The following is a 23021-nucleotide window of genomic DNA, read 5'->3' as shown; positions in this document are numbered from 1 at the left end:
TTGTGGAGCAGGATGCTGTGGAGCAAATAATGGTGAATAACTTATCTCTCGGTGGGGATGTTTTCAATACTTTTTCTCATTTTATTTTTGAAGAAGCCGTCAATTTGTCGATCGTTGTATACTTCCCTTTTCAGGATAAATTTCTCTTTTGGATCATATGAATGACTAGGAGATGAGAGAAACTGAAAAAGATGGGCATACGACAGAGATGACACGTAAGAGAAAGAAATGTGGAGAGTTTATGCACGATAAACCTCACAAGGATATTCAAGTATGTCTGCCCAAACAAGACTTGACAGAAGCACCTTGGACCAGTATACGCGAAAGAATACCTAAGTAGACTATCCATAATCAGAGATACATGTGTATGTGCATGTTCTGGGGTCAAGAGTGCTCTTAATAGGATGTGTCCCACTTCGTTAATTACATCTCAGAGGATACACAAGAATACTTTTGATAGAAGAGGTTTGACTTATATTATCATGTACCTGAGGAATATAGCTCAATAAAGAAAGGTTATTTCATGCAGGAATGTAATTCATCATACAAAATGTGAGTCTTGCACATCCCAAATTGGTAGCGGCTCATCGACATACGGGATTCACAGAGTAACCATGATTATCTTGACGGGATATCCAAATATGTCAAATCATGTCCGGGTCATAAGAGAAAAGGAGAAATCGTCGTATCCTAAATGAGAGGAAGCTCATCAGCATCGGGCCATCAAGTTGATATCAACAAAGTTAAAGGAGCAACATGGCCTAAAGGGACTCAACAATAGGATGGGTGGGTAGATTCGTCTTAACAGGTAGAGATAGTTGGGTTAGCCGGTACGCGCTTGGTGAGACTTGTTTGCTAATTATGTACAAGATGCTCAAAGTCTAATCCTGTTCGTCGATTACTTATCCACGGGTAGCCTGATTGACCTTCTTTGGTTCTAAATTTTTTGGGTCCATGATCTTTTTTTGGACATTCAAGTTAAAGTAGCGAACGTTCCTCCTTCTGACTTCTGATGAAGAGCTGAATTGGCCCGTACTTCCTCCACTAGGCTAAAGGCTAACAGGGCCCCCTCTATGCTAACTTGTTGTCAATTGACCAAACTTTCCTAAGGGAACGAAGAGGCCATGAGAACTCTTTGGCTATGATGCTCATATTTGACTGAAAGCACAACTTCCATCCCGTAACTGAGTATAAATGGAGTTTGGTCGGTTGCTGTCGAAGGTGTCATTCTGATTTCCCAACGCAATGATGACAGTAGATTTGCCCAACTTCATTTGGCTCCTTCAACCTTTTTTGATAATAAGTTTAGGATAAATTTATTATTCGCTTTGGTCCGTCCATTCGTGCAAGGATGTTTGAATGAAGCAAGCTTCAAGTCGATATCTTTTTTGGGCAAAAATCTTTTATTTGTTGGTCCGAGAATTGTGTCTCATTATTGATGATAAATATTAGCGACAACCCATATCTGTAGATAAGATTGGTTCATATAAAATTTTGCACTGGCCAACATCAATTTGGGCAAGTAATTTTGCTTTGATCCAGTTCAAAAAATAATCGATAGCTACTTGCAAGAGTTTTTGCTGCCCTTGATAGAGAGAAAAGACCAAAAATGTCTAAACCCCAGATGATGAAAAACCAATAACTGAAAATTGGTTGGAGTGTTTGATTTGGTTGATGGTGTAGGGGGCATATTTTTGACATTAATCGTATTTCCTTAAAAATTCTTCTGTGTCTTTCAGAAGTGTGGGCTAAAAGTGTCCTTACCTCTGCACTCAATGGGCTAACAAATTTCCATCGGAGTGACTGCCACACTCTCTGGAGTACACATTCTGGAGGACATCTTGTGCCTTGTCTTCTTTCAAACACCTCAAATATACTGATGTAACTGACGTTCTTAAAAGCCTCCCTTAGATCATCAAGTATAACACAACTTTGACATTGAAGTGCCTCAGATTTTTAACTTCTTTTGCCACTTTTCCCATTCTCCATGTAGAGGATGTAAGGATCCATCCAGCTATTCACCCTTTCAGCTGAGATCTTCATCGCTTCCGACTCCTCAATTGTGTTGGGAAGTTTCTACGGGTCCCCACTCAAGTTGATACACTTGGATAGAATATCTACGACGTGATTCTCTTCTCATCTCACATGTTCAATGCAGAAGTTCTTAAATATTTTGATCTCTTTATTCGCCTTGGTGAGGTGTTTCGTTATTGATTCATCACTGTCTTAGAATTCTTCATTAACCTATTTTACAACCATTAAGGAGTTTGATTTCACCAAAATCTTTAGGACACATATCTCATATACTAGGCAAAGCCTGCCGATCAATGGCTTGTACTCTGCCTGGTTATTCACGACTTCAAACTTTACCAAAACCGTCTAATAGAGGTGCTCCCTAGTTGGGCTGCTTAAGGTTAGTACCGGGGCGGTGGTCGTCTGCTTGGATGCCCGTTAATGTATAAGACCCATGTCCTATTGCCAGGAAACTTTTCATTTGGTACTTCCGCCATGGAGAAATCCACCATTAGTAATCTCTTGGGCCTTAATGGTTGTTTGGGGAATATAAGTCATGTCGTATTCGTTAAGTTCTATTGCCGACTGCAACAGTCGTCCTGAGTATTTTGGTTTCATGAGCATGAATTTCAGAGGGTGAATCGTGATGCTCGAATCAGATTCATTTGGAAATATAGTCATAGCCTACGCATAGAATTAATCAAGGCAAATGTTAGTTTCTCCATAATAGGGTACTTGATTTCAATGCCTTGAAGTATTCGACTCGTGTAATAGACTGAGAATTATTTTCACTGAGAATTATTTTCCACCACTTCTCTGACCAGAACCCAGCTAACAACTTATTGTCTGACTCCATAGTATGACGATAGTTCCTCCGCTGGCTTTGGGCTTTGGAGTAACGGGTGCATTGCCAATGAATTCTTCCGACCTTTAAATGCTTTTTCACACTTAGTGGTCCATTCAAAACGTTGATTTTTTCTAAGTACCTTGAAGAATGTTGCACACTTATTACCCAACTTCGTAATAAAATGACTAAGTCCTGCAATTTGATCAGTCGGTCTTTATATTTCCCTTGTGATTTGAGGGGATGACATATCCAAGATTATATGCACATTTTTCAGATTGGGTTTCAGTTCTTTGATAGTTAAAATATAGCCCAATAATTTGTCAGTTGACACTCCGAAGGTGCATTTGTAGGATTTAACCTCATATCCAATTCTTTTAAAAGTTTCAAAAGTTTATGTAAGATTTTTTTATGTTTTGTTTAGCCTACTTGCTTTTCATAATGACAGCATCCATGTAGACTTCAACATCCTTTCCCTTTTGATTATAAAAAAGTACATCCTTTTGAGTAGGATATTCATCAAGCTGCCGATGTCGATTAGGATGATGCCCAGCTGGTAATTATTAATGATGGTAATTATTAATGAGCGTCGTAACAACGATTTCTTGGTTGTACGGGTTCCCCTTCGATGACAGATTTGCATCAATGAAAACAATTGGAGGGCGAGTTCGAGTGTAAGGGGTGACGAAATATACCCATCTGACCTAAGCTTCTTTGGGTTGGACTGTCTGGGTAATCATCCACCTCCTCCAAAAATGGTCAGGATAATTCTAGCCAAATGGATCTCATTTGCTCGAATGGGTCCATCCATAGGCTCCTCTGTTAGGGCCTTGCCTTGCCATTTTGTGTGTGCTCCACTTGCAACAAGTTATTTCAGTATGTTGGCCCTGATGAATTCTTCCACCAAGTTCTGGAGGTGGCGACATTCCTCCGTGTTGTGTCCGCGGTCCCGATGGTAGACACAATATTGTTAGTATTGCACAGTGCAGATGCATTTTTCAGCAAATGGGCCTTCTTAAAGTAGTATTTATTTTGATTGACCTGAACTAACTCCACCATAGACACATTCAGAGGAGTTAACCCTTGCATCTTACAATACATGTGTGGTCGCTCATAGTATCGAGCCAAATGTTGATCATGACGGTATGACTGTCCCTTGCTGGCTCGATTATTCCCCCGACCTTCCCGGGGTTTAAGATTGTCAATTTGTAGGCCATCAGGGGCTCTATCATTTTTTAGCTTTATGTCATCATCCTAACATTTTCATTTTTGCGACCGGTGGTTAGACATACCCAGTTTGATTTCTAGAGATTCCATGAGGTCCTCCTTGGCAGAGATGTGGTCTTTGGTCAATTTTAGGACCTCCACGAGGGTCCTTGGCCTGAGTATGTTCAATTAATAGTTAAATTGCTTGTTGTGGATCCCTTGTTTTAGGGCGATCCGGGTGATGAGTGGTTCCAAGTTTTTCACCTCCAGCATTTCCTTTTGGAAGTGGGTAATGTGAGTATGTATGCTTTCGTTTTCTCGCTGCTTGACTTGAAGCAAGGTCTTCATGTCCTTTCTCGATTTCTGTGCATTGGTAACATGCTAAAAGAAGAGTTTACAGAATTCAAAGGACAAGATGATGCCATTTGACAGGCTATTGAGCCATCAGAGTGCGACTTCTTTCAGAGTCGTTAGAAAAAGCCGACACTTGATGGCTTCGTTGACCTGTAAGGCCCCAACCGACAACCCAAAGAAAGCGAGGTGGTCAGACAGGTCACTCTTTCCCTTATAGGAGTCCCTTATAGGAGTCGAAGTGAGGAATTCTCAGCTTCGTTGGGGGGACAACCTCTATAATTTTCTGGCATAAAGCATTACCCTCGATCAACCTGATAGGGGCTCTCCCTCGAAAGGACACAGTTGTTTAGTGATTGGCGTGGATCTTGCGTCGTAAGTGCACGAGGTGTCTTCTTGCCATTCAGTCGGTAAGTCACCGGCTTGTACCCTGGGCACCGTCGGGCTGCGGGGGCTATCTCGAGATGAGCTTCTCGAAATTCTCCCTCCAAGGGTGGCGGTTATACGTTCTTCTAGTTTAAGTCGGCTTGGGGAGCCTTGAATCGGTCAATAATTTGTGCTCGCAAGGCCTGTAGGTCTTCTTGTATATCCCAATGCACCATTTCTCTGTTGAATTCCATGTGTCGCGAGGATTCTCTTTTGTAGTTTGCTCTGCTTCAAGTCTAAGGCATGTACATACTCACTCCACCACCTTTCAAGATGTTGAATTCGAAATTGTGCTTTTGTGAAAACATGACCAAAGGGTTAGAGCCGAGCGAAAGAGGATGAGAAAGAGTTATCGAGAAAAGTTCTTGTCGAGAAAATGGGGATAGAACATTTTATTCGCCCCTTTGCCCTCTATTTATAGAGCCATATTTGTACAAATATAAAAAAAATAAAACACTTAGGGAAATCGTCTTTAATACAATTTAATTGTGATGATTTACTATCAAATCTATATTACAATTTGGATTCAAATGTAATGGTAACCAAAAGGGTGACATACTTGAGTACGATGTTAAGGCCGAGGCGACCAAGCATGACCGATTGAGTGGCGATCGAGCCTGTCGAAGTAAGAAGTTGGTCGGACAGTGGGTTGTCGTTGGGCGCCACTTGTGAGAAGTCTAAGACGGTCCAGGACTGTAGGCGTGGTCTGTTAATTGAGTCCCTCATTATACTTTGTTGGTCCACTTCTAACAGGTTGTCGGTTGTTGAATGATCGACTGAGATCATATTTTTGTTGCCTAATGCCTCGATTGTCCGATCATCATCCTGAGCAGCTTGATTGCTTTGAGATTTGTACTGGGTGCATATAAAATAGAAAAGCACAAAATAGAAAACAGTCATTTAGCATTATAACGACACAACTCCATCCAATATAATGCAACTCCACTTTATCTCACTGACCACACATTTCAAAAACTCTTCAAATCCACCATTATATATATTTTATATAGGTTAATTCTCTCATTTTTTTCATCTCATGTTTGTTTGAAACCAAAAGATTAGGCTCATAACATTCATAGGCCATTGCAATGAACTCCATCCAAAGTTATCACACAAGTTGGTGCGGTTTAATGGTAAGAATTTAGATATGTATTATTATCTTACTGATCAATTCATAACATAGAAACATATTTATGAATGGTCTTAAAAAACACTACAAGACAACACCTACGAATCCCTAAGGTCAAGGCTCAACCAACAACCCCTCTACCCACCACTCTGCAATAAAAAAATAAAAACAAAGCAGAAAACATATAAAGATTCAAGAAAATAAAATAGTGATCCCACCGATGAGATGAAAAATGCGAGATTGAGAGAACGAAGCAAGAAACTTATTACTGATTAGAGGGAAAGAAGGTGAGGTATGAGAGGAAGAGATTCGACAACAAGCCAACGACAACACCAATTTGACCATAATAAACACGTGAGTTTGCGAGAGGCTTGATTCCTCACCTAGAGTTAAGGATTTTGAAATGAAAAGAATGGGAAGCTTATGGTCTGGAGCAGGGAATGGGACTAGGGGAGAATGAAATGGGATTCGAGATTTAACCCAGGGTTATCCCCATATATCATCTAAGGTTCACATGTCCTGCAGAATATCCACCGTAAGATCCTAATATGCATAATAAATCAACCAAGTTCAGAACTGATGGTGAGCCACTTGATCCAATCCAACATAGGCTAGAAAATCAAATCGAAAAATGTCCGATCTGAGGATTTGGCCCACTCATTTCGATATCTGAGCTCAAATTTAAATTAATTTTCAAATGATTAACAATGTTTGAGATAAATTCTCAACAATATTCATGTGCTTACACGTTTAACATCTAAATTTTAATTTTACATAATGTTATGTTATTTATGTATGCAATAAATGTTTTCAAGTTAAATAAAATAAAATTACTATATTTTTGATATGATATCAATGTTTTAGATGATTGAAATAAATACAATTTTGTGATTTTATATTGGAAATGCATAAAAATTGGGTAGTATGCATGGTTTAGAAATCTGACAAAACCAACAGGTTCGATCGTAAACTAGCTGGTGGTCCGGTTCGGGTTGGCTTAATAGCCGCCTTTGCATATATATATATATATATATATATAAAGATAAATGTTGATGTTGGTACATAAATTTATATCAATTGTTATTTGTTTACATATCTAACGTCTAAACTTTAAATTTTATAAATATATCATACATAAGACATGGGTGATATGCATATAAATGCCCCTAGCTTTTTTTTTTAAATTATTATAATGTGATTTTTATATTTCATATTTAAGTTGTTTAAATTAGTTGTTATTAATTTTTAAAATATGATGCTAACACATATTTATTTTATATTTAATAATTATTTTTTAAAATTATATTATTTTTTTCATATTTAAATAAAGTTATACTTTAATTTGCCTTTCAATTGAATTTTCGTTAAGCTTGAAACCCACAATAAAAAGGAAAATTTAAAATTGGTCAGAAGTATAACTGGATAAAACTTTCCTTTGAAAATCCTCGTGAGATTTCACCCTTTCCTTTCTTCTTCCGCTTTCGCAAACCCTAACCATAGTCATGGGTAAGCAGGCTGTGAAATCGAAGAAGGGACCGAAAAGCAACCCTAGCAATAACTCCCAGAATATAGACAACGTTCAAGCGAAACCTCAAAAGAGGAGGCGGCAGCCGCGGAAACGATCCAAACCAGTAAAAAAAAATGACCCCATTCTCTTCGAAAGTGATCACGGCACAGACGAAGAAGACCAGCCCTCTACCGAGGATCTCAAGCGCCTCCTTGAACCGTACTCCAAGGACCAACTGATCACGTTCTTGACCGACGCCGCCGCCGACGACCCCGGCCTTCTCTCCCACATTCGCTCGGTAGCCGACAATGACATTGCCCACCGCAAGATATTCGTACGCAGCATAGGCTGGGATGTTACAACGGAAACTCTTCTCAATGCTTTCCGCCCTTACGGCTCCATCGTTGACTCCAAAATCGTCGTTGACAAGGTTTCCGGTCGCAACAAGGGGTATGGCTTCGTGGTCTTCTCCAATCGCAGTAGCGCTGTGAAGGCGCTTAAAGAGCCCGAGAAGAAGATTGGGACTCGCATGACCTCTTGTCACCTTGCCTCAATTAGCTACGTTGCACGTGCAAGCAGCTCGAAAGATTTCGGCCAGAGAAGGATTTACGTGAGTAACGTCCCTACTGACGTGTCCCCAGACAAGCTCAAAGATTTCTTTGCTACTTTTGGAGAAATAGAGAGCGGCCCTACTGGTTTCGATGCGATCACTGGGAAGTGTAGAGGTTTTGCTATTTTCGTTTACAAGACGCAGGATGGAGCAAACAGGGCTCTGCAGGAGCCGTTCAAGATGTTTGAGGGGCATCGGCTGAATTGTAAGGTAGCCCTGGATCGTTCTCAGAAGGAAAAATTTCCTTTTACTCCCCCAGCACCTCAGAGCCTGCCGGTTATAAATCAACAGCCAGCCCTAAATGGGGTGGCGGCAGCACAGAACGTTGCTATGCTCGGCCAGAATCCAGCTTACAGCATGTTGTTCGTTCAAAACCCACTTTTCACAAATGCAACTCTGAATCCGAATTCCCTTGCTGCATTGAATCCTGCTGCGTTGGCTGCATTTAATCCCACTGGTAATTTGGTTACACCTCAAGGACAGGGCTATGGGGTGCAGGGTTATGGGGCTCAGGGTTATGGGGCTCAGGGTTATGGGGGACTTGTTCATGGCGGTGTTGGACTTGGGTTGGGAGTTTCTAATGCATTCGGGACCTATAGAACACAAGAAAGTGCTGCTTCATCTTATGGAGGATCTCAATTAGGACAATCTCCATCTTTGACTCCAGCAACTGGCTTTTATAGGAGTTTACTTCCGTAGTATGGTAACTGATTTTAAATATTTATGAATTTGATGATTCTCATGCTTTGACTGACAATTTCCAACTTGTTCATCGTTTGTATTTTTACATTTCTTTTGATGATACAAATTGGATGTTATAATTTTAGGTGTAATGTTTTTTCCTGACTTGATAGATTAGTTTAACGTATGATACATAATTCTAATTTGTTTTACCTTTATTTTTAATGTCGAGTTTGTTTTTTAATAACTCCATGAACATGCATTTCGGTGTGCACTATACTTTGAAATCCAATGCAATGATTCTGCCTACACTTCTTATAAGATCTTCTTTTATTTGTTTTATAGTTGAAAACTACCTCTAGGTCATAGTCTCTACATATTCCTTAGTTACTACACTGGCATGAAGAAAGCCAGAAGTTTTATTTCATCCCAGCAGTGAAAATAATCTATTTTCTGTTTGATCATACTTTATGATTGAGATTATCTATTCTATTCAGTTTGCTTTTATCAAGATAGTCGGGTAAGAACTTCAAACTTAATAAGGGGCCATTTGGTATCACTTTTATTTTTCATTTTGTTTAGTTTTTTTTTTATTTGAAATAATATATGTTTGGTGTGGCTATTGTTTTTAAACACTTGAAACATCTGATTGTTGTTTTGAGCGTTTTCAAAAATAAGTTGATTTGTCTTCCAAAATAAAAATAAAATCACTTAAAAATGTGTTAAAAAAACATGTTTTTAAAAACAAAATATGAAAACATATGGCATAGACCATCTCAAATAAGTCCTAAATTTCGCAATAATGTTGAAATACATTTAGCCTCATGACAGGGTTCCCTCTCTCTAAAGGGATTGGTGGTGTTTGTTTTGTCATTTGTGATTTTTGAACATTGCACATGAACCGGTATTTAGTGCAAAAAATCGAGATCGTGCTTATTGTCATATTTTGTGAAATATACTGGAATCAATGAACCATAGACCTTTTGTAATGTTTTATTGGATATTTTAAGTTTGCCTTGGAAAATTGTTGCATAATAGCGGTATTATTTTAAGTTTGTTCACTATATGATAAAATTTTAGCAAATCAAGCATTTATCTTTTCTTTCTTGTAAATTTTGTGTTGAACTGACTGTTTCCTCGGAATAAGACTGATGATTGTGACGTCGGTGGAAGTTGTTGAAAGAACAGATCAAAAAATTATGGAAGATATGGTTTTAGATTGCGTTCTGCTTTTATTTTGGTGTCATCTTCAGAAAATGATCAGTGAAGTGATTACATTACAAGGGCAATGAACTCCTCATTTCTTGCTTGTGCATGCGGCGTTGGAGATATTCAAGATGGAAATGGTGGCACTTATTGACTGTCAAATTTATTTGAGAATTTTTATGTTTCTTTAATATCATTTACTTGTGAATTTCCGATTTTTGCTTTTTGAGGTGTATATTTTGATATCATTTTTAATATATTTCCATAAAAAAAAATTAATGCGTTGAGTTTTTAGTTTAATCAGGAAAGATAAACTTGTTATTGAGTGAAGGGCCTGGTTCTTTGCTTGTTTTAAAATACTAGATTAAAACTTGTTCACTTCTTTATAATGCTTAGCTGTTATATCTTCCTATGTATCACAATTCCTTGTGGATCAAAAGAAAAGAAGGCAAGAAATGAATGATTTTTGCTGGCCAGCAGCAAAAAATGTTCCAACTTAAACATTCTTTTTGTTTCTATCGACCAAGTTTTAGCAGTACTAGTGCATTTCAATTAATCATATGACCAATTCAATACAAGAAAACAACCTTACACGTATACGAGTGAGAATTGCTGTTCTTTCTGATCTTCCCGCTGTCTAATCTTTTTTTTTTTTACAACATCTTTAGAGTGAATAAATAAATTCCAACAACAGCACTCTCTCTTTTCTTATTTTCCATACATTTTTATGTTCTCTCTTCAAACTTTGTTCTTATGCTTCGGTGGAGGCAACCACTTACTCTTGTTGAACTGGAGGGTCTCATGCGGCTGTCCTCTGGCGGGTTGTCACCAACCCACTATGGGAAAGCTATGTAATGCTCCTTCTTCAGTTGCGTCGATCTTGGTGTTTATGGGGAAGTATTAGAGTGTGGCTGGTAGCTTTACAAAAATATTATACAAAAAGCAACAACAAGCCTTTTATCCCATCAAGTGGGGTCGGCTACCTGAATCCTTTTACTCCATTGCGTCCTATTGAGCATCATATTTTCATCTAATTCTAACAAATTAAGATCATTTTTTATAAATATGCCCAAGTCTTTTTGGCCCCACATATGGCATACCGTCTTATAAACTTAGGTTAGTAGTATAATTTACACCTCCATGAAATAACAAAATTAGATTCATTGTTATGATGCACGCTGTTGCAAGATTTTTAATTCCCTTTGATCCTTCTCTAGCCACTTTCCTCCTCCCTTTCTACTTGCTTGCTCCCAAAACCAGTAAAAAATAGGAATGGTAACAGCAAATTTTTCAGCATCTAGTGACTTCTTAGCACCACTGCTTGTCTTGTTTTGATCTATTTCCATTACATTTTCTTGTTTTTAAAACATATGTTAGCGGTATGAGAAATATGGCAGGGTGACTATTTGTGTTTTGTTTTCTTAAAAAATGAAGCCTCTCTCTAAAATTTGAAGTTGCTCCTGGTATTATATCTCTGTTTTATAAAGTTAGGGTTCTTTTCTAAAAGCATGAATTGTTCAGGTTGACTCAAGTAAGATTGATTTTACCAAATTTGAAAAAAAGCAATAACATAACTAATCCAAATTAGGTTAATTTACTAGGTTTTTTTATTTGCTTAAATGATTGTAACCCATTTTATATAATTTATATTAGATATGCTTGTCCTTTAAAGAATGATTGGAAACACATTTATTGAAGTATAATAGATGTAAAGGTACAAGAGGTAAATGCGGAAAGAAAGAATGGTATAGGTTAAAAATTGTGATGATTTATATGATAGGTTTGATGCAACTATATGGGCAAGTTTTGTAAAATAGATCATGCAATATGAAGACAATATGAATGTCTAGTTATATTAGGCGCATAAAGAGTAAATGTAGTACAATTTACTTGATGATTGGATGTTCTAGATAATGAAAATTTTCTTTTGCGAAACTATAAAATTGTTTTAGAAAGGGAAAAAGTTGTTGTCGAAGATTCTTGTCAAGATATTGAAAATGATGTTTATTTAGCTTTAAACAATATAAGTAAAAATTAATTATTTTTCTTGTCAATATTTCTTTTGAGATTTGGAGTATGTGGGACCTTAGAGTAAGATGTCAAATGATTTGAGCAGCAGTTTTGTTCCAATTTTTGAGATAAAAAGGACAATTACCATTTTGGTGATTTTATGGGCATTAAAAGTTCATGTTATTCATTCAAACTATATGAGAGTTATTGACGATGAGTAAGAAAAAATATGGAGGTGATTATACTATTGCAGTAGTTAGTGGAAAAATTATGGGTATATTTGCAATAAATCTTTCTATATTTTTGTTTACTTTGAAAGGATGATCAAATACCACGAGGATTTATTTGATGTGTTTAGAGATAAGAATTTGTATAACATGCGTACTAAGTTATTAAATTTTTGTATGATTGAGCCATGATCAACATAAGAAGTTGTTATGGAGTAATTAAAATATTACCAACTACAATAAGGCTATATTAAGGATCAATCTTAATATATTATTTTTTGGAGTTTCTCATGAAAAATATTGAAATCAAGGTACCCTGGAGCGTGCTATTTGTGTATCAAATAATATGTAATTTTCATGGGTGTTGAATTTATAATTAATAGTAAATCATTTTGGAGGTTAAGGTGATGTTGACATGTTTCAGTATCTTATGTTCATTATTATGGGATTGGGGATGTAATGGAGGGTGTGAACTATCTAATTGAAGGTTGGGAAGTTAATTGAGAGATGCCTCACAAGTAACATCAATGGAAGAACACAATCGATGCATCAATGAGCATACAAATTTTCTTAATTAAGGCAGATAAATTAATTTATTACTTGTAGGTGCCATAAATTGAAGTGTACCATTGTGAACATCAAATAACATGGGCTGTTAATAAATATTTATTGTATACAAAAATGTATTAAAAATTTAAGTGGGGGAGGGATATACCTCCTTATTCCTCCCTAAATCTGACTTAGGATGGAGCTTAAAGGTATGTTTTATTAAGTGACTATAAGATTAACTATGTGGATCATAGTGTTGCGCATCATAGATATCAGTAACAATTGAGTGTGTTAGAGACGTAAATGTTAATGTGAATGGGTGAAATTAGGAAAAGTAGAGTCGAAAATTATTATTTTAGATTGATGATGGGAGTAGCCTTGTTATAAATAAATTGTAAAAAATAGACTTTGTTGTTGAAATACTCACATATAAGAGTAGAAGATATAATATGGTTGGCTTATGAATAAATGGGAAAGCCATAGGAAAAAAGGTAGGCGAAAAGTAACTTGGCAAAACGTTGTATATAAATACTTGCAAAATGTAAAGTTAACTAAATATGCAACACAAGCCCAAAAAGGCGCAATGAAGCCAACACCAAAAGTTGGGATGATGCTATTTACCTTTTATACTTGCCAATGCTCATACTCCGTTTCCCAATATACTGATGCTATATGCAGTGAACTTTCTGTATCTTAGTCATATCATTTGTATATATTATTTTATATATTTTATTGATGTTTGACTATTTGCTACAGGTTTTTGTTAATTATTTAACCTAATTACCAGTTTTCTTTTTTGAAGCATTCTTTGTTTGTTCTAATTAGCTTTAATTTCATTTTTATGCGTCCATTTACAACAAATTCTTTTTATGGTCATAAGTTTTGAGAAACAGTTGCTTTCCTCACATGCTTTCGTATTTGATTTTTTTGATGGTGCTAATTTTATTTTCTAATTTTCTAAAAGCAAAGATTGATGGTTTTACATTTGATGTATTGGTCTATTTGATGATATGGACAAAATGAGTTTGGTGTGGAGGTTTTTTAAACTAGCTCCTAATTTGATGAGTTCGGTGTGGAGGTTTTACATTTTTATGCGTTCTGTGATACTCATAATTTCCCAAGCTCCTCTCTTAAGTTTCTAACAAGTTACAATGTCGTGGCTTATGAATGGGGGATTGTTATTTCCTTGCACATAGAATCACTTTTAAATTCTTTCATTGCTAATAATTGCTCTCCTAGCCATTTATTTGGATGTTTTTGTTAGTTTTAAATATGCTATATTCTATATTGTTCTATTTTCTTATATGTAATTGTATAACAAACACCATTGGCTTAAGTTGCATATTCCTTGGTTGATAAACAAATCATGCATCTATATCTGGGACAGCAACTATGAAATTAAAGATTTCTCTAACTCTGCGAGGATGTGAGTCTAAGTTTTTATCTGGCTCCATGCACAACAAAATTATATTTGCTTACCATATGTTAATAAATAATTTTAGTGGATTTCCATGATTAAAAAAATAGCTTTAAGGAATGTATCTGATTATATTAGAAGTTAAATTCATCTCATTTTGATTTTAGAAAGCTATTCATTTATTAATAAATTTTGTTAGATGGATTTCTATTATTAAAAAAATAGCTTCAAGTAATGTATATCTGATTATATTGGAAGTTAAATTCATCTCATTTTGATTTTAGAAAGGTATTCATGTATTGCAAATTAATATGTTCTGTTTTGATTGTATCAACTTGCAGTTTCTCCATTTGGTTATTGATTTTTTTGAAAGAATTGCTGGCATCTGTTGATGTTGTAAAATTTGACTACTTGGAGCAAAAACTTTGCATTCTTTTTTTGAGTTAATTACGTTCTATGTACATATCTTTACACTATGGATTTGCTGAAAATATGGTTATCATTAGTCATGGTTGTTTGCAATCCTTTGTTTGCTAACCTCATTTTACGGTGATATTCAGTTTTTAAGATCGGGCTCCAAACATCATGGTGTAAAACATTAACTTATGTAGGGTGGGCACCTAAATTTTTTCCATTAGGTGCGATGGTATTACGCGAGGAAAAGCTGCTTTCATTAGTCATTAAATGTTAGTTTGATGGGAGGAAGTTGTTGAGGACGCGTACCTTTTAGGTTTTTTTGAGAAGAATAAAGTAGATCTACTGTTGTACATGAGGCAAAGATTGGATGATAAATACAATCTTAAACTTATTTGTCTATGTTGGCTCAATTATCAAGACCAATAAGATATGTATTTATTAAGTTCTGTTATTTGAAATTCAAGGTAATACCTTTTGATTCTTGAAGATATTGCCATAAAAAGGAAATATTTGTACAAAAAAATCTATTTGATAACACGAGGTAACCGATTAACTACTTATAATCTGTAGATGCTTGATGGAATTTGAACTATTTATTGTTTAATGCACAGTTTTATTAGTGGTAGGTGTGATTCTGTATGCAGGCAACTTTTCTCTGTGTTCAGCTTCACATAGCATATTTTGAGCACCTTGTCTCGTTTGGATTGGTTTCCGTTTCTTTTTTCTTGCTTTTTGAACATATGCTAGCGGCATAAGAAATGTCAGCTCATCCCCCCCACCTTTTTTTAACATCTTTGTTGCCTAATAAGATTGAGAGTTTTTTTTTTTTTGGGAAAAATTGACGGGCACCTGACTATTTTATCCAATCATTGTTATATATTGAGGGCTCTTTTCTTAAAGTAAGTAAGTGTGGGCTGAGTAAAATAGGTTTTATTTCTCGTTAAATTAAAAGCAAAACAAAAATTGAAAACAAACAAAAGCAAAATTGATCTAAATATGGCCAAACAACTGAAATAGCATTTTTACCTTTGTTTTGATAATAATAATTCATTTTTTAATAATTATTGTATGTTTGTTTGGCTTTTTAAAAGAAATATGGCTTCAAGAAATGATAGGAAAACTTTTTTTGGGGTGTGGGATAGAAATAAAAAGGTTAAAAGGGTTTAAAAGCGGATAAATGATGAAGTTAAAACTTATGATGATCTATGTAGTGGGTTTGTTGTGGAAGAGAAATATGATTAGTAAAATAGCTAAGGCTTAAAGACTTAAATCAAGTTTGTGTACTTTGAGTGAAGATACTGATTGTTTAAAGAATGAGGATCCTTGTGGTAAAGAAAATAGAATTTTGGGAAAATTTTAGTTAAAGTTTTAAAAAGGAACATTTCCTTAATTGAGCCAATTGAATATAATTTTATTGTAAGGTTTATAAAAGTTGTAAGGTTCATTCATTTAACTCTAGATAGAATGTATGTAACAGAGTAGCTGTTTGTTATGAGATATCTATTGAGATTTGGAGTAATGCAAGGTTCTTTGAGGGTGTGCGAAATGATTAACAGGCATGTTTGTTTCAATCTCGGAGGTAATGGTGGTAGTTATTGTGGTAATTATAAGGAAATAGAATGTGAGTCATTAAATAAATTATGAAAGAGTTATTGACTGAGAGTTATGAAAATTTTAAGAGGTTATTTTATATTGATGCGATAACAGGAATACCATAGAAAACTATGGGCATGTTATAAAGAACCATACGATAGATGTCTATACAGTTTTAGTAACCCTGAAAAGGCATATGATTAAATGATCTTTTGTGAAGATATTCAAGTTGTAGATGTATCAGTGATCAACATCAGTGGCAGTGGAATGATAAGAGTGCAACTAATCATAATAAGTTTATATGGATGGCAAATCAAAATTCCACAATGTTTATGTTGGTCTTGAGTACAAATAACATATTTTCAAAATGAGGCTAGTGTAAATTGTTTGCAAATGACATGCGATTTATTAAATTCAAAGATATAGAAGGAATGGTGTGCTAGACCAAGAACAGTTTGGCTTGTTTAAAATATAGATTTGCAAATTCTAAAGTTGATGCCTCATGGGCATGATAACAATATTGATCGAGATGGGAAAGATGAGATAATTCTAATCACTTATGTTGAGCAGTTTTTTTTTTTCATGTAGACTGATGCGTTACGTAATTGAACTTGGAAAACTTATCACTTGCATTTTATTGTTTCCTTGGGTTTGATCTTTTGCTAATTGAGAAGGAACAATGAAGCATACCCAAAAAGCTGTGATTATTCATTCTGATCATCAGTTATATTGAACAATTTTTATTCTTGCCAATATACCCATACATTATGTAATTAACATCGGAAAACTTAATCATATCATTCTCACTATATTTTTTTCTTTTAGCTATTGAAGTTTGATCTTGTGCCATGGTTTTTTGGCTATCTACTTAATGTTAATTGTTTTTTTACTTTTTGAAGTTGCAGTTGTTTGTATTAAATTTAATTTTGATTTTAGTTTGACTTGCACCATTAATTTTTTGGTCATAAGTCATAAGTTTTACTGCTTTGCTCGCATGCTTTTACTTATGTGCAAGTCACTTTATGTTTTTTCTTTCAGATTTACCTTTTGTTAACAATTTGAAAAATTGAATATTACATTTATATTTTCCTTTGCTTGAATATCAATGAATGCTTTATTTAGTCTATTGATATGGTTGAGATACTTGTTTGCAGATGCATTGATGCAATACATGAAGAAGATTTTTGCACAATCTTGAAGGATATCTCTCCAATGCTGATAAAAGTTATATTTTTTCTATTATTGGGGAAGTTTGAAGTATTAAATGTTAAGACTTATATTTTGTAAGAATAATGTTGTGAACTTGGAGGGATTTCCAAAAATTCTAAATTTCTTCAGTTACTTATTGTACTTCCCTTTCTTATTTCTATGATGTTATTTGACTTTTATCTTTATATTTTGAACTTTCATATTTTGATTATATTTCTTTTCCTTTTAGTATTATGTGTTAAAATGATACTTAACTTTTATGATTATTTTCTCGTGCAACTTTCATTTGGATGCAGTTTATTTTCTGGTTTTTGTCATGTCTATTTTGTTCTGAGTTTATTATTATTTTTAATAGATTGTGCTTTAAATTAATATTTTATGTTTTTGTGTTATAGAGGAGATTTTTGTAAGTTGTTTGAGTAGGTGTGTTTTATGGTTGTCTTTACTCACAAACTCTAAGTCCTCCACACAATATGCAAGGTACCATGCTGTTTGTTGTGGTCTCAAATGACATGTTTTTGGTTGGCTGCAAAACAGTGACACAGTCATCTTTAATGATTGAAACAATGGGTGGTTGAAATGGAAGGTTACGGGACATGATTGTTGTCTTAAATGAGGGACACATCTCTTAGCAAATGCAATGTGTGGGACATCTGTCAACAATGGAGGATAATGGGAGGCATAATTAATGTTTGTTATCAGCATTGAGTGCAACTGATAAGTTCATTGAATGCAAAATGTGAAAATTTTTTATCCATTGCTAGATACGACACATCATTGAAGGCGAAGAAGTCCAAAACTGAACTCAAATCGAGTTTTATTTAGAGATTTTTAAGGGTTAAGTCTTTTTATTTTTATTTTTTTCATTTTATATGATGTAGATTAAAATTTATAGCATATTGCCTTACCCCTTACATGAACCCGTGGGCCCATAGTGACCTGTGTTAGCCTTGGAGATCAATGAAGGCTTAGAGGTATCAATAACCACAGGTCATTATTGGATGGTTGATTTGAAGATATTGAGTATTGGCGATGCCATGAGCACATTAGTGGTACTTAGTTTAAGGGTCTGTTTGGGGCAGCTACATCTTATAAAAAAACAACTTTAGCTGTTGAAAAATAATTTGATGTTCAAGAAGTTATGGTTGCTATTACAATTTTTTTTTTGAAAAATTCAGACCGCAGTTAGAAAGCTGCCACTGCATCTAGCCAGGACCGGTGGGCAAACATAAATTTCAGTTGTAGCTTTTTGAAAAAAGTTGTCAAAACGTAGTTTGCTCAAACCGAAAAAACTGCGGTGCAGCGCCTTATCGCAACCGCACTGCCGCCCCAAACAGACCCGAAGTTTTGGGAGATAATTTGGTGTTAGCAATTTTGAGAGAGTTTGTGGCCTCTTGAGTGGATCCAAAAGAAACAAATGGTAATATCTCATTAATTTTTGTGCATAAACTTTTCTAGAGCTGGCTTTACGGCTTGGTGAATGATAATGACATGAAGAAATTTGAAATCCATCTACACATTAAATGATGCATGGTCAACAAAGGGTTACAAAAACAACGTATTTTTCTTTGCTAGCACAAATAATTAGGGTATGTTTGGGATGGCTGCAAATTTTTAAAATTATGATTGTAAAGTTGTGATGAAAAAAACAACTTAGAAAGTTGTAGCAGGAATTGTAAATATATATATATTTTTTCAAAAAAATAAGATAGTAGCTTTTTAAAAGCCACCACACATTAACATGTTAGGTTGAAAAAAAAAAAAAAAGCTTTCCACCACATAAATTTAGCTTTCCACCACATAAATTTTACTCCCAAATAGAGCTTTAACTAAGATAGTCTGTTCAGGGTTGTTTTGCCCTTACCAAACTGTTTGAGCATCTGTGGATTTGACGTGATGTTACATCCTAATCTTATTTAGGAACAGACGTAGTTAAATTTAGCTAAATTTGGCATACTTTACATCAATTTTTTTTTTCTTTTTAAAATCTAGTCTATATTATTGTGTATTGAAGCTCAGCTCACACTTTGTGAGATGGGATAATACCTTGCAAGCTAATGCTTATTTATCATGTTCATTTTAGTTGTTATATATATATATATATTTTACATCTTGTTTTTGTATGTCGATGATTTTATTCCAGCGAGTTCAAAAATACCTTTGTGGTCCAGATATATTCACCAGCTTGCTCTTTAGATTAAAATTGATTTATGATTTGAGTCAAAACCTCATCCATGTCAATTACTCAAGGGACATCAACCAATACATCTCCTAAGGCTCTAGTTATTGAATTCTTATTTATCTTTTAATTTTTTATTTGATCAGTTTTAAAATCAACTTTTCTTTTTCATCTCGAAATTAGACAAACTTTACTGGAAAGATTGCAATTTTTGTTCTGAAGGGAAGGCAACAGATAAAAAGTGGTTGAAAAAAGTAATGTTTTAGAAAACTTAGGTTTTGGCTTTTGGGTGCTGGTGCTTGATTCAGAGCTGAAGGCCCATAACTCTGGCTGCTTTTATCAAAAAAATTGGTTTTTGTAATAACCGCTATGTTCAATTTCTTTCCTACTTTTTTGTAAACACCTTTATGTTCAGTTTCTTTCTTACTTTTTTGAATAAATTTGGTTAGCAGATTTTATCTCTCGTCCCTGCTTTGAAAAACCTAGTAGTATTTTTTCTTTGCAATTTGCTTTCTTTTTCTATGTAGTTCTCTTGATACAGCCTAATTGTTCCTGATTGCAGATGTGATTCTTGCCACTAGACTCAAACAACACGTAATTCTTCAAGCTAACTTATTCGGTGTCACTATTTTGGCCAAGTACAACACAAAAACAACATATATAGCAAGTGGGGTGATTTTTGACTGTGTGGTAATTTTGTAAGTAGGACTGCCACAAACAACAGCTTTAATTGGGTTGCAGCTTAAGCAGACGATCATTTTTGGATTTGCTGGTAAAGATCTTAAAGAAAAGTCCTTGTGGTTGTGTCCTTAGAAGAGATTTGAGGGTTTTCCAAATTTATGAGAGCGCCTCGTCATATATTTCCATTGAAATTTCACATGCACCCTCTTTGATGAATACATCTACTTTCCATGATATTTTTTGATAGAGAAATATTTTTGTTTTCCTTGTAAAAATTGTTCATGTTTTTTGTCTATGCTAGAATTTTGTGCATTCAGGTTTGACGGTAAACTTTGACGCCAGGTTGTTTGAAGTTTTGCGGGCTTCTTTCCAACTGATTGGACCCATCCTTGAGATACTGAAAAGATTAGTCTTTTCATTTCAATCTCGATCTTATTTTGCTTGTGATTCTGTTGGCAAACTTCGAAAAAACAGTGAATTGGTTGTTTGGTCAGATGTTGCCAGATTTTGAAGTGGTTTTCTAGAGAGATGCTTGTTGTCCAGAAACTTTTTTGGGTTTAGAAAAAATTCTTTTCCTGTACTTGATTTTAAATAAAACTTTTATCGATTAATAGGTTGCACAAAATGCTTGTTGCCACGTTCTAGATTGGAAACTTCGATAAAAAATGCATTATTTTCATGAGTCAGAAATCATGGGGGTCGTTGTTATACGGCTGAAAGCCTGGTAGAACTCACCATAAAGGTTGCCATCTTGAAACTTTCTTTTCATGGCGCACTCTGGGTATATCTAACAATCACTATGACGCCTTAAATAAATTGAAAAAGCAATTCACCAGCAATATGTGATTTACTTGTACTCATATGTTGATCAACTGATCTATCTTAATAACTAGTTAGAAGTACTTTTGCTTCATTTTTTACCAAAAGGCGTTGCATACAAAAACAACAATAAAGTCTTGGCAGGTATAATTTTTGATTAAATCTGATAGTTTTCCAAATTTGTGGGGGTGTTCTCTTCTTTATTTATTGAAATTTTTGGATACTCTTTTTGGAGCATATTTGATCTCCATGAAATTTTTTGTAGGAGTGCTATTATTTTATCTGAAATTTTTTTCATATTTTACATCATCTAGATTGGTAGAATTTTGTTATTTAGGTTCTGTTTATGTTCCGCGTTAAAATTAGTGACAAAACTGAAAAAAAAATTTGAGTGTTTATTACTAACTGTTTGGAATCATTTTTGAAATGTTGGCATGATTTAGTATTGTCGAGGGATTGAATATTGATCTTATGTTGCTTGTCATTCTGCTGGCAGAACTTGGAAAAAAACAGTTTGGATTGGTTGTTTTGCTAGCTGTCATTAAATTTTTCTTAGGAGATATTGAAAGCTTCAGAAACTATTTCAGAGTCTAAAAGGTCATTGCGACCATTATAGGATATAAATTTTTACTGCAAGTAGTTGCTGGATAACATTATTTTGAAGGATTCATTGAAATTGTTTTTCAACGCAAGTATCACCATTAGATAAAATGGATGAAATACTTGTTGTTGCCAGTATCTATGCTGGAAACTTGTGTAAACCATTGCATTGTTAGTTTTGTGATAGAAGCCACTGCTGTTTGCTATAAAATGGTGGAATTCCATGTGGAACTCACCATTAAGTTGTATTCTTCAAGTTTTCTTTTGACACTGCACTATATAGATGCCTACCAAGCACATCAGCACCTAAAAAATGTTCAAGTATTTGTCTGTTTCCTAAAAATCTTTCTCAATATTTTGCTTAAAAGTTCTTGAATTACATTTTATGTGGCTTCTTACAATCTCCTATAAGCCAACTTTGCGTGAAGAAGTATATTTCTTGTATCTTTTGTTTGATCAACCTCTTTGAAGAGTTGTTCCTGAAGGACAATGTAAGGTTTTGTATATTATAATGTCGACTTTGAAAAAGTTGCATTTAGAAAGGGAGGTCCTTGACTAGGACTCTGAGTTTTTAACTGTCAAATTCTTCTCTTTTTGAGAAATAGACTTTTCTTTTTGAGAAATAGACTTTTCTTTTTGAGAAATAGACTTTTCCAAGATACGGTACTTGTGAAATCAGTGGATTTACTTTATAGTTTAAATTTTGACGAATTTTTGGTGATACCCTGATCTTACGTGTTTAAGTTGTTGCTTTTGAGGTTTACTAATAATTAAAAGTAATTTTGGAAGGTCTATGATGTATTGACAACTTGATCTTTGATTTTGCTAAATGTTGGTTGAAAACCATTTTGCTAAATCAAGTTGTTAATTTTGTGAATTTTGACAGATGTTGAGTCTGTTCCCTAGAGATGCATGTTAATGGATAGCACACAGTTTGACGAGTTTGTTTTTTGCTGGGAGGATTTCAACTAACTATAACCATGCTTAGAAAGTTGGTGAACATTTAGTGTTGGCTTTAATGATGATCCCTCCTGCAAACCAAAACTTGATTTGCTTCATATTGAAGTGTCGCAACTTCTTGGAGGAATTCTCTTGTTTTTTTTTACCGAATTTATTTCATTTCTCAAATTTAGTTACAAGATTGTAATGTATATGTTTTTAATGTCTAGCTCCTTGCTTTAATTTATGTTGCTGGTTTTTTTGGCCTGATGAGATATAAATTGAGAATCTTCATGAATAATCATATTCTGTTTCATTTGTTTTCAATTTGTAGTGAGTGAAGTCTTATAAAGCGATAGCATGAAAAATTACGACATTTATCTGGAACGTCTCGACAGAGTGTGTTAA

The 23021-nt window shown here is 34.7% G+C and overlaps 1 protein-coding gene across 6 annotated transcripts; it reads left to right on the top strand.

The window, feature by feature from the left end:
- Positions 1-7369: 7369 nt before the first annotated feature.
- LOC110028918 (UBP1-associated protein 2B-like) lies at positions 7370-22576 on the top strand. 6 transcript variants are annotated; one of them, XM_020730978.1, is made up of 2 exons: positions 7370-8784; positions 22561-22576. In XM_020730978.1, coding segments are annotated over exons 1-2 (1314 nt in total). In that variant the 5' UTR covers positions 7370-7471; the 3' UTR covers positions 22562-22576. The 6 variants fall into 6 exon arrangements, with proteins under 6 accessions (XP_020586637.1, XP_020586635.1, XP_020586633.1 ...); XM_020730976.1 differs by lacking the exon at positions 22561-22576 and adding an exon at positions 20137-20489; XM_020730974.1 differs by lacking the exon at positions 22561-22576 and adding an exon at positions 20137-20489 and having other exon boundaries at positions 7370-8789.
- The last annotated feature ends 445 nt before the right edge of the window (positions 22577-23021 follow it).

Source organism: Phalaenopsis equestris, unplaced genomic scaffold, assembly GCF_001263595.1.
Source record: "Phalaenopsis equestris unplaced genomic scaffold, ASM126359v1 Scaffold000540, whole genome shotgun sequence".
In the NCBI taxonomy this organism is placed as follows: domain Eukaryota; kingdom Viridiplantae; phylum Streptophyta; class Magnoliopsida; order Asparagales; family Orchidaceae; genus Phalaenopsis; species Phalaenopsis equestris.
Note: the sequence above shows the minus strand (reverse complement) of the source record. Positions and strands in the feature narration are given on the sequence as shown.

Coding starts and splice junctions, on each gene's coding strand:
- LOC110028918 (XM_020730978.1), top strand. CDS start 7,472: ATGGGTAAGCAGGCTGTGAAATCGAAGAAGGGACCGAAAAGCAACCCT.